The 13367-nt window shown below is 34.2% G+C and overlaps 1 protein-coding gene across 7 annotated transcripts in view; it reads right to left on the bottom strand.

Annotated features, from left to right (window-relative positions):
• The window catches only part of Msp300 (Muscle-specific protein 300 kDa), a 513656-nt gene that overhangs the window by 494256 nt on the left and 6033 nt on the right, over nucleotides 1-13367 (bottom strand). For all 7 annotated transcript variants that reach the window (XM_085806588.1, XM_085806589.1, XM_085806592.1 and 4 more), the window contains exon 2: nucleotides 2844-3145. In XM_085806588.1, coding sequence (XP_085662714.1) covers nucleotides 2844-3048 — 205 coding nt within the window. In that variant the 5' untranslated portion in view covers nucleotides 3049-3145. The remainder of the gene's footprint in view (nucleotides 1-2843; nucleotides 3146-13367) is intronic.

Here is a 13367-nt window from a genome sequence, read left to right on the forward strand (position 1 = left end):
CCTGAATTATATTATGATAATACAATCATAACACTGACCTGTTTCTTTCGAAAGTCTAACATTTCGACTGGGAACATATTCCGGTTACGTTTGCCAACATTTTCTTTGGAATTTCGCTTCCTTCTTGAAGGACAAACTGAGGCGCCATTTACTTTGAAACAATGGCAAATTAAGGAAAAAGAAGGAGCTGTACTCCTTTTTAAGTTCAAAATAACTTTCTCAACAACACGGGGGGGGGGGCGATAATGAAAACTTATATAAATGATTAATTTCTAAGTGACATGAAAAGATGAAGTGAAATTCATCGAAATGAATATATTCATCTGAATGATTTATTCCAAATGAATTTGCATTGAGATTGCACAATTAAAACTGTAATTCATTATAATGCATTTAAATATATTTATCATTTAATCGAACTGTCAATTTTCGTAATTTCTTTAAAATTGAACAAAGAGAAATCAAATATGACATTTTGTGAATTCGATAACGGTTCAGCACAAAGTAAAAGCATTTTTTTTTTTTTTTTTTTTTTAACTCAACATTTTTTTTCAACAATCTGCTAGCCGAATTACGCTTATGCTAGAACTTTTATGGAACAAAAGTGCTTAATGATGACGAAGATTAGGTGCGAAATTAGGAGAAAGTGCAGAATCGCAAACTGCTTTCCGCGTTTTTAAGAATTGCACATACACGGTATCCATGTACACGTCGACCTTCTTTCACTTAAAAAAACATTCCAGAATTGCACAAAAATGGCATTGCGCACACTCTTGACTTTATCCATGTACACTGCTAAAGTCCTAGCTAGTAACCTTTATCGCCTTACCAAAATGTCGCCAAACTACCTGTTACCATATTCCAAAGATTAGCTGCATTATGGTATTATCCCACAGATTCTCAGTTGTATCAATAAATGCTATATAACAATAGTATAAAATAAATCGGTACCTTTCCGTTTCGCCGGCGCATATCTCGCCAAGCATACTTTGTTGGCGACAACATACAGTATACACATAAAAAATGTTAACAAATGTTAGTTCTAAGAATTTTTTATTTTGAAGGCATAAACATTTTAATATGGTTTAAAATTTTGTAAAAAGCCAATAAATAAAGACAATAAATTTGTAAAAAGACATTAATTCAAGAATTTATTATGCTATCATGGTTCAACATCCTGATTCGCCGGTTCGTATCACGCGACCCCAAGTGATCTCATCTCATGTAAACTATGCTACAAAAATATAATTCTCTCAGTAACTATCTACATTAATTTCAAGTGAAATCTTACTTTGGAATACAAGTTTAAATGCAAGAATTATTTCAATTCTTACGAATAGCTTACTCAAAAATTATGTAAAACCGCAGTGCTTTACTTCGTTAGTGCATTCTCATTAGAATTGATGAATTTAACCCTTGATTTTGCCTTTTCTATATTTTCGCCTTCGGGTGAGCGGTGTGTTTACATCCTAACTGACATTGTAATTGCATGCCAGTATTGAAAGAAACAATCAATTTGGTAAGAAACGGCTGCGACTTGTTTTGAAAATGAGGCGTAAAAGTTACCAGGGAAGATATTCAGTTTGGCATCAGGTGTACCATTATTGGTGAGTATCGTTTGCGCCGGCAAAACGGAAAAGTACCAATAAATCATATGAATCCATCTAATGGTATCAGCCATATTCTTCAATTGCAGTCACTTTATGTTTGAAACTCATTTTTGATATGCTTCAAGAAATTCTTGATGATTATGCTGTTGATTTTTAAAATATCAACAATGATCCGAAAATAATGATTTTGCATATAAAGGTTTATGGCATTATGCTATAACCACATATCTCCAAAATCGATGACAGAGTATTTAGTTTCACTATTATTGAAGTTATTTTATTATTAATATTTTATTATTTATTTCAGTGAAAAAATAAGAACACGTACCTAAATAAATAAATAGCTTAATTTTAGTTGGCTTAGAAAGAACAAGCACTCTGGATAGCTGAAATCTCAGTCGGATATCAACAATCTGGATAATTTGAGTTTCGGATATCTGTAGTTTATATATTTAAAGTTTTGTTGTATTTATAGTCAAATTAAAGACATTAATAAGCAAATCTGAGTTTAGAGAAGTGCGCGGATTATGTCCATAAATTAATAAACATATGCGCCATGAATACGTATCTTTATGGCTATTGTAGAGAACTTTTTGTAACTATTTATAATAGTACAACCCATTCAAAAACGAAATAAGAAACAGAAATGATTAATACAACAGGACAGATGAAATCCCCCTTCCAAATACAATTGCGCGTCTGAATCTGCTGATTCAATATATGGGTTCGACATTCCAGTTTGCAACGGTTTACTACATTACAACCGCAAACATTCGGTAGTTGGTCGGCTAATAGGACTTAGCATAAATCATATACAATGTGTGATAAGAAACTTAACAGTTAAATTTGCTGTACCACAGATAAATCTATGCCAATTATATTTTTTGCTGCAATCATTTGTTAACCAAATAATCCTTTTTGGTTTCTCCTGTATAGTTTTAGTCAATTTTGCCGCTTGCAAAAACTTGCCGCCCTGTGTAACGCATTACCGTAATCTTTTAAAGTCTTCCTCTCCCATATACCCGATTTATACATACTTCTGAAATAAAAGTGGAAAAATCTTGATTATAATATCCTAAACTGGCGATGCCTCATAGTACACTAACATAATTGTTAGGATCAAAAGAATCACTAACATAGAATTTTTCTAAAAAGAAAGTTGGAGAAAAATGGAGCAGTTTAACAGAGCTTAACTTCATTTGTATAAGAGAAGTAAAATAAAAGTCAACTCACCGGCCAAATGCTGGATAGTTTGCCTGAATTCCAATTCCTTCTCGTCTATGTAATCCTGAGACTGGGCAGCAACGATGTCCGCCGTAGTCAAAGTCTGTACTTCTGTCTCATCCACGCTGTCCATCCGTCGTTTGCTCCATGGATATGTGGGGCCCCCTTCTCGTTTAGCGGGGCTATCCTGTTTTTTGGGACGCCAAGATGCCATGCTTCGCGAGGATCAAAAATATCACTAGCACAAAACTGTCCTCTGCATATTCCGCTCAGCTCTGCTTTGCCATTGAATTAAGCACTTTATCTACAACCTGCAACGAGAAACAATGAATTACATTTTGATTGCACATGCACGCCTGTAAACAAAAACGTGGCAAGGAAGAAAACCCACAATTTGTGACAGCGCGAAATCCATTCACGAACTTCGCGTTCAAGGGCACCCATGTCGTAAAATGTTAAGTGAATCACCAGTTAAGATTCCGTTGCATTTTAAATCTCCAAACATAAAGAAATAATACTCAGACAAGTATTTCACTTACAGATGCTAAATTTCTCATAGCATGGTGATTTAAACACAGATTTCAATAGCATTAGTAAAAAATAAAGTATATCTAAAATGACTCGCTAATTCAGGCTTTGGAAGAACTTTCTTCTGTCTGCGAGGAGTAAATAAGACCGTTGATTATAGGTTATTTCTTCAAAATCCGGGATGCTACATTATTAGCATTATTTACGTGTTCCGTCCTAAGGCACTACACGGAAGGGATGGATGCCTTCGTGGAGGACTTTGTAAGAGAAACTGGCTCCTATTAACACGTTGCACATGGGGAAAACCACAAAAACGCCCCATACAGCCAGCCCGTTCGCGGGATTCAAACCCGGACCGAACTACCAGTCTTCGGGAACTTTACCGCTCGTTCATTGGTGAGCCGGGAAGCTACATTGGGCTTCCTTTTTTTTTCTCTCACATAAGTACTAATCAGTTTCCCTTAAAATGCCCTCAGCATAGGTACCCACTCTTAAAGCAAATAGCTCTTGCATGCTTTGCCTTAATCAATTAATCCTGAAGAATAACAGACGCATTTTCCAGTCCATAAATATACCCTGTCACAATCTGGATTATAATAGTAATAAGACACTATATTATCATTATGCGGACAAGCGGCTGAGCGGTAAAGACACGGAACACTGGTAGTTCAGTCCGAGGTTCGAATCCTGCGAACGGGCTGGCTGCATGTGCGTTTTCGTGGTTTTCCCCATGTGTAACGTGTATACGAGCCAGTTTCCCTTAGAAAGCCCTCCACGAAGGCATCCCTCCCTTTAGGCAGATAGCCCTCGTGTGCTTTTGCCATAATTGAACAATCCATCCATTGTCATATCATTACAGATTTATTACCATACGACGTTAAATTGTCAATAATATTATTGCATTTTGTGAAAACTTTGCACTAAAACATCAGATTTTTCCATTATTGAACATTTTTTTACAGCAGGGTAAAAATATGTTTATTGATCCCCGTTAAATTAAATGTTCTAAAAGTTTTTAAGATGTATCAGTCTAATCCATTTTTTGTTTATTGAAATAACTAATATTTCCTTATGTTTGAAAAATTCTACTGTAGAGCAAGGTTAAGTACGGGCAACACCTATTACTTATTTCTAATAAGGAAGTATTCTCACTCCGTACTATCTAAAGCTAAGAATTGTGGGTCTCACTTGCGACGTCGGAGCTGAAGGCAATTTCTTGATGATTCACAACACAGAGCTCTTTCAGCCACCTCGGACCCTGTACCGTCTCACCACCTAATCCGAGCTCCAGTGTTTATGAAGAACTGAAGATTTACAAATTCCTTAAAACACAGAAAAATGTTGGAGTGAGCTGCAGGATGCCGTTCGTAAGGATAAACTGGAGTTCAGATATTCTCTGCATTGAGATTAAGGTTTTCTTATGAGCTAAATCGTCGAGTGGCTCTTTTTCTGCACGGATGAATAAACGTGTTGCGTTTTTATGATTTCTATATTATGATTCTAGATTTTAGTAGTAATATATATAAGAAACAAACAATCCAAATTTAATTTTTTCAAAAATTTACCTTTCTTTAAAAATTAATTAATTAATTAATTAATAAAAATAAAGAATTATGGCTTGGTGGCTGCTTTGCGACAAAGCTTCCAATCAATTTAACCAACTAAACCGAAATTCAATCTCTTGTCTAAGCTGTCTTGTTTGACATTACAAGAACTATTCAGATGAACGACCAACAAGACAACGAAGACTTTGTCACCGGAATTACAAATAAACATTCTTAGTTCTCAATTAATTTTTGCTTCTTGAATAAAGTCCTTCCTCGTACCTCTCTTTCTCGAAACACAGAGGGTTTTTATATAAAATCAAAATGAATTTAATTCTGAGTTTGGCTAGATTTAAATATGCTTGTGAAAATAAATATGGATTTAAAAATAATGCATGATCAAGTAGGCAAGACCGTTGAACACGGTCAAAATCACGTCAAAAATGCGAAATCTATTGCCTAAAAGGAAGGATGCTTCTATAAAGGACTTTCTGAGGAGTAATAAACTAATAGTTGCTCTGCGCATGTGTAAAACAACGAAAGCTGAACGCAATCAGCTCGTTCGCTGAATATGATCGGCCGATGGTCGGTTAAATATTTCTATATCATGGCAGAAAACATTAGAAATTAAATAAACTATTGTACAAAACAAATTGTACTGAATATAAACAAATAAAATAATTGTACTGAATATAAACAAATTGTACTGAATAAATTAGCTCATGCAACACATTTAGAATATTTCGGTTTTTCCCATAATCCTCAAAATTTTTCCACATGCAAATATTTCCTTTGAGATCATAGAACACTGATTACCACAAAATTTCTACATTTCAGCCGCAACTTTGCGTTACTTTAATACAGTGATATATGCTTCTTTCTGGAATCAAAACCGTTAGTCGTTGCACTAAAACACTTTCGAGCAGTTATACACATATTCGCGGTGTACCTATACCTATACAGTATCTACCCATACCTACGACCACACAAATAGCAGGAAATTTTCCCCTGTGTAAAATGTGCCAAATGAAGCCAAGAAACACAGTTGAAGCACACATTAAGAGCATGTGCTACTAAAGAAGAACAGCAGTTAGGTTGCAGATGAAAGTGCAACAGGTCCTGGAGGATATCCAAGAGATCTTAAGATCGGCCAAAGCGAGTGACGCAATATTTAAGGAATAACCTATATTTCGAGCGTAAAAAAGCGTATTTTAAAACTCGGTGAGTTATATTCTAAGCAGATCTATTTTAAGATCACCACTTCAAAGTGTAACACTCACTCCCCATGTATCAGCAAAGCTGGCAAAAACAGAAGACATCTTATACAAGTTCATTTGAATAAAATCCAGTTGAGTGAGAGAGAAAGTAACTAAAAGACGCACAACGGACATTAACATTTGACGCTCTTTTAAAGCCTATTCAAATTATTCACTTAATGTAAACTGTCCAGAATAGTAATGTATAATCAGAGTTAAATTTAGAATATTACAAAGTTCCCCTATTGAGTTCCGTGTCTTGTAATGATTCATTTTAATAGTTCTATATATTTAAAGCATCATAATCGTAAGAATTTTAATTTCTCCCTAATAATCTATAGCGACTCAAAAGATATTAGGGCATAGGAAACCTTCAAAAATTTAGTGATAAAAATTCAGCTGTTACACCAAAACTAGATATTGTTTTACTATTTTATAGGTAAAAATACTATGCTAAATCCATTTAAGATAAACAAAATTAAGCCACACTAATAAATAAATCAGATATTTTAGTATTTTGTCTTTAAACATGAAATTTAAAGCAAAAACGTACTGGGGCGTTGCGGTAACTAATGTGATAAACAGCCAGTTCTCTCAGACTTTTCTTCTGAAACGCCTGAAAGAAAGATTTTAAATTTACCAAGATCGAGGTGCCACTTCGCTAACATGAGAGAAAAAATTCTAAGATTTCTTTTGACGTGAGAAAACTTAACAATGACTCTAAGTAATAGTCGGATACTTACATTTTTACATTTCACAAAGCAATTCTCAACATACGAAATAAGTCAAATAAAATGTAAAATAGTCTTTCATCGTTCGAATACATATATACAAGCCATCGTTCGAATCATAAACAAAAACAAAACTTAGCCACTACTAATTTTTAAAAAGTGTTTAAAAAGAGTGAAAACTCTCCTCAAAATAAATCTTATAAATTTGTCATATTTCATACGTACAATGCAACAATTTCAAAATTTTTCATGAGTTCCTTGTAGTCAGTATTAGTTTTATTTGTTCTTTGCTTGCTAATTTTCTCTTGATGATTAACAATGGAAAAGCACAATGGAAAAGCAATCCATACAAAGGTTTTTGAAATTCGTCAGCTTATATTAAAGCATTTTGAAAACGGATTGTCAGTGAGAGATATATCAAAAATAGTAAAACAAAGTCATTCAGTAGTAAATGACATATTCAAACGATTTTAGGGGGGAAAAAAAACCATCGAAATTTAATCAAAAACAAGCAAAAAAAAGACAAATTCTGAATGGATGTTTTGGATCGTATGAGAAACAATGAATAACCCAAAATTAAGCGCTGTCAAATTGGCTGTGGAAGCAGAAAATCATTTTGAAAAAAAAACGCTAATTCAAAAACAATAAGAATTATTCTCAGGGGGGGAAAATTCGGTGAATAAGTTGCTGGGGGAAAAAAAAAACCTTCGAAAGCAAGATCAATCATTTAAGTAGACTGAAATTTGCAAAACTTCATAAAAATAATGACTTTATTTTGAAGAATAGTTTCAGTTACGAACGAATGCAAATTTGGTATATTTTATTTGGATAGCAAACATATTGTTACTTTTTTTTTTTTTTTCCGTGACAGCAGTTGTTACGTTATTTTCTTCCTTCACGTTCGTACGGGGTTTGTGAGGATTTGGAGTGCATAAAGACGACACTTGATGCAGTATCGAAACACACTTTATTTAGCAATATTCTCAGGACAGCTCCAAAATCACGTTTACAGTCGTCGAAAATCTCCTATAAACACGCTGAAACTCAGCGACACAGCCTCCACGTTATCAGGCTATAACGGAAGAGACAGCTTCACTGCAAAGCACCAGAGTACAGCTCCCGACTCCGCTCGGTCGTTCTCGGAACTCCACGTACTCTCGAGACTCTCCACGCTACAACTCGCGATGCACTCGAAGACACACAGAACACAGCTCCCGACTCTTCGGTTCGGTCGTTCCCGGAGCTCAGCACGCTCTTTCGATGATGCTTTAACCGCTATACACTAAGAGATTCTTCGATGCACTCGACGACCAACTCGACGTTAGACTTCGAGACACTCGCTCAATGACTGACTATCAGCTCGCTAGACGAAGCGCACTCTAAACTGACTGCAGACCGGCAGGGTTTATATAGTTTTCGGCTTGTGTTCGAGAACATTCTGGGCTAAACCGGTAAGAATTCATTCCAGAAGGTTCTCAATCCGTCCATGGCATATCGCCAATTTTCTCGCCAAATGGAAGATTTTTTGCTAAATGTGGCAACCTTGTCTTCCTTTGCTATTTCATGGCAACCCTAAAACTGCTTTGTGGGGAAGCCATCTCACTGCGCCTGTACATTTCGTAATATGTTTGGCGAAGGTCAAATGAAGAGTATAAAGAAAAAGTATAAACCTATGCTTAAACTTGGTGATAATGCCAGGTTACCTTAAAAATTCCTCCACGAAGACACTCGTTCTTTTAGAGAGACAACCTTCGAGCGCCTTGCCATAATCCAATCTATATATATATATATTTTTTGACAATATTGACTTTTCGAAATAAATATACAGTAAACTTTAGCCGAACACGGAAGTTACGTCATTAACATATTCAGCATACGGCAAAACCGCGTTCCGTAAAGTTAACTTTCTACGGAAAAACAGCATTAGGTATAAGTCAGATTAAAAAAGCATGTACAATAATATACAAACCTAAATATTATTGTAATTTAATGGGAAAAGTGAAACAAATATTAATTGAAAGTATTTCTATATTACTTAATACTTAATAGGTTGATAGACTGAGCCAAAAAAAAAAAAAAAAAAAGGTACCGTTTCATATCTCCCGTTTTACTCGGCCGATTGACGAAATTCAACTTGTGTTTTTTATGTCTCGAAAGCACAATTTAGGATATGTATTGGATTTATATGTAGCATCGTTCTAATATAGGTATTGTGATACAAAATCGGACTTTTTCCGAAATAACATACCAATTTTTTTTATATATTTCGATTCTACGGCTAAAATTACGCCTAACTACTAAGTTTTGCAAAAATCGCACTAGTAGTTCTTTTTTAAAAAATTAGCTCTCAAAATTAGCTCCTCAATGTTAATTGCGTTTGGCATATATTTATTACACTTATTTGATTCTTCCTTTCACATTTCGAAATTTAGGTTCATCGCACGCAGGGACCTGGAATTTTTTATACGGAAGCATAAAGGGGCTGGCCACCAGACCTCGAAGCCCGATTTTCGATTTTTGAATTAGAAAAATTTTTAAAAAAATAAAAGCAAGTGTAATGTGTCTGTCTGTCTGACCGAGCTCTCCAGCCAAATCTATCGCACGCAGGGACCTGGAATTTTTTATACGGAAGCACAAAGGGGCTGGCCACCAGACCTCGAAGCCCGATTTTCGATTTTTGAATTAGAAAAATTTAAAAAAAAATAAAAGCATGTGTAATGTGTCTGTCTGTCTGTCTGTCTGACCGAGCTCTCCAGCCAAATCTATCGCACGCAGGGACCTGGAATTTTTTATACGGAAGCACAAAGGCGCTGGCCACCAGACCTCGAAGCCCGATTTTCGATTTTTGAATTAGAAAAATTTTAAAAAAATTATTTACAATTAATTAATCACGGTTTTTTTGACTCACTGATATTATTATTTGTTTTCAAATAACGTTCGATTGTAACAATTGATTTCTTTATTCTAGCGTTAGTTTGCTGTTTTGACGATACATTAAATCGATTAATTACAATTCATTTCTTTTTTGTAGCTTGTGGGGGGGGGGAAGAGAGAGAGACAGTCTACATGTCCTACACTACTATTCCTGCGCTATTCATTTTCTAAATGCACGGGCAACGCCGGGCGGGTACAGCTAGTTCCAAATAAAATTCACCCATTTTCATGATTTTTAAAATTTGTATTTTTAAATAATTTTTATGAATTTTTTAAAAATATTTTTGAATTCTAATCTATAAAAATTTTACCATCATCTTAAAGTAGACGTATTTCTAAGCATACCTGCAAAAAATCACAGTTTTTTATTCAAAATTTTCGAAGATATACGTAAATTTATATATTGGCCCGTTTTGAAATTTGGCTTATTTGTTGAAAGCGATAAAACATCAAATGGAGTTTAGACTGATAAAATTATTTGGAAGTAGAAACGAAGTTACTTTTTTTCCGCTCATGCACAATGTATGTACAAAGGTAAGAACGAGGTGCCTTTTTCTCCGCTCCAGCATAATGGAAAGGAAAATTGGTTGCCACATAATAAGAGGTTCGCCAAGTGACTTATTCTTGGCGCAAATTGAAAAAATTGCGCCAAGATAAATTTTTTTAATTTCTCCATAAATTTCGCACCAAATTTTACAAAATTTAATATCTAGGCATAATTTGAATCGTAGAATCGAAATATGGAAAAAAATGGGTATGTTATTTCAGAAAAAGTCCGATTTTTGTGTCAAAATACCTATGTTAGAACAATGCTATATATAAATCTAATATATATCCTAAGTCGCGCTTTCGAGACATGAAAAACGCAATTTTAATTTTGTCAATCGGATCAGTAGAACAGGAGATACAGAACTGTCGCATTTTTTTGTCGGTGGGCTGTGTACATTATACAATTATTTTTTAAATAGCCGGTGATTTTTGCCTGAGATAATATCTGACACAATTCACTGAGCTTTTCGCGGTAAGGAGTGTAAAGTTTTTCAATACCTCTCATAAAATATCCCATTCTTCCTTCATTTAGGTTATTCTCCATTACAAAATCGGACAGTTTTTTAACAATTCGTGTCACTTCTTGTACGTTAAAGGCTCATCATTTTCACTATCCCTGCTTTCACCGTCTGCTGATGTTATAAGGTCATCCAATTCTTTCATTTGTCATTTAACGATCGTTTCTTTCGACTAATCGTTGATTTCTCCTTCTTTCATACCTGAAAATTCTTCGCTGCCAGTTGCTTTTGTCATTTGTACAATTTCCTTGGCTTCACTTTCAATCGATGAAAATCCTTTAAAATTGTCAGAATTAGAAGAACTAAATTAGAATTAGAGAATTGGGAAAAGTTTAAAGCTCGGGTTTTGCTGTTCTGTGCTATGTTTGACTTCTTTAATGAATGAATTTTTCAGCGTCGCGCGTATAACCGAAATTCTTTAGACGGACATATTAAATGAAGCCAATTAAGATAACGTGTACACGCAAAATCGCGTACAAGTCCGCTTTAGGCAAGGATTTACTGCAATTAATAAATTGTTTTAAAGTGTTATTATTCTATTTACGCTCTTTACATAACTAACCTAAGTATATTTCTTATGTTAAAAAAATTTTCTCGCAGTCGAAATGAACTGAAGACAAAAGTATTAGCTGGGGCAAATATCTTTATAAAGAAACTATTTGGCGAGTGAAGATAACGGAAAAGATCTGCGAAATGCTTTAAAACATTCGCAAAATTAAATTTCAGTGCTATCATTCAGTAACCACTATGATAAATATAAAATGTGAATTGTAAAAGGCGATCGCAATGACCTTCATGCCTATCTTTCACATATAATAAGACCCCCCCCCCAAAAAAAACTTTATTTAATTAACATAAAGTTTTTCTCTCTTTTTCTTCCCTCCCCCCCCCCATTTTTTTTTTTTTTTTTTTAATGCTACTCTACGTGGTTTTAACTTATGAACTTATAAGCTGAATGATCAGTTTTCTCAAACTCTCAAAAGAATTATACTTTAGGAATACTTTTTAAATGTATATTTAATTATTAATAGCTTTACTAATAATTTCATTTTAAGATAAATGATTTAACATTTTCTTTGAAAAGAACAAATGGGCTAAGACGCACATAATATTCCGCATGTAAACTAAACAAATCACTACCTGATACTTGAGCTCCTAAGGGATACGTGCCATACACGCTCAAGGTTAAAATAGAAACTATCGGGCAACGCATTGCAGTTGACTCCAGAAAAACACTTGATTGCTGAACGAATGCTAGTATATAAGTGGAGAGTAATGATTAGATGAATTCAAGTATTCTTCCCGGATTCAACTCCCAGAGTAGTTCTTAAAATATATTAATAGAATCCTTAACAGTAATTCTAAAATATCAGGTTTCAAAATGCACAAGTTAAAATTTTCTACACTTGAATTAAATCAAAACACATAAATAATGTTACTTTAAATTCTCTTCAAATTAATTCTGTCCTCCTAAGTAGGATTTGACAATGAATACTTGATGAATGCCTCTTCTGGAAAGTCACACTACAAATTTAAGAAGATGATGCATTTAAGTGTTTATTAGTTTATAGAGTACAGAAAAGCACATGCCGTATATTTGCCTAGGGAAAATGATGCTTTCAAGGAAGGCCTTTTTAAAGGAATTTAACACGTTAAGGGTATTGGCTATTGACGAGGCACAGCTTTTGATGCCAATATTTAGCTGCAGCGAATTGGAAACAACGTATTCTACACTCGTAAGGCCAGCGCTATATGAAACTGCAACTTGTAACAACCTGCGTTTTCCGTAAATAAATTTATGTTTTTATTACTCTTATGAAGAGTATTTTTTCTTGCTACATAATATGACTCAGTACAGTTTTTTTACTGAAAGTGAATGACCCTAGTTTCCAAAATATTATGACAGGACGTTATTTGCAAACATGGAAAAGATCATGAAATCGAAGAACAAGGCATAAAATTCATTTACGCGGATTATTTATGTATCTATGTAGACATCAACAAAAAGGATCCCGATGATAGTATCGAAGTGCAATCAAAATTTGATATTTTACAGAAGAAATCTGAAGAATTACAAAATTTGGATAGTCAAGTAACGGATGGGATGTTAGAAGATAGGAACTGATGTTAATAATGTGGCAGATTCTTCTGAAAGTATAAATATTTCGCAAAAATAGAAGATTAAACTTCCTAGCCATTTCGAGCCTTGTTTAAGAAAATACATGAAGATAATAATCTAGATTCTGCAGATAAATTCCAATAGCTTATCCAATCAACTGTGATAAATTTTCGACCGAAAGGAACATAAGATTAAAATCTGGCAAAATGGATTTATTAATAAAAGTTTATATCAGAGAGCTTTTGTCATTCGTTCAAAATACTACGAAAAATTATATTTTTACCTTTCAGTTTTGTATGACAGAATAGAATTGGCAGGCGATAGAATCTCTAAGTGTAGCAAGCAATTCTGTTT

Source organism: Stegodyphus dumicola, chromosome 12 (assembly GCF_044657685.1).
Source record: "Stegodyphus dumicola isolate Sdum_Otavi_A_Nest chromosome 12, ASM4465768v1".
In the NCBI taxonomy this organism is placed as follows: domain Eukaryota; kingdom Metazoa; phylum Arthropoda; class Arachnida; order Araneae; family Eresidae; genus Stegodyphus; species Stegodyphus dumicola.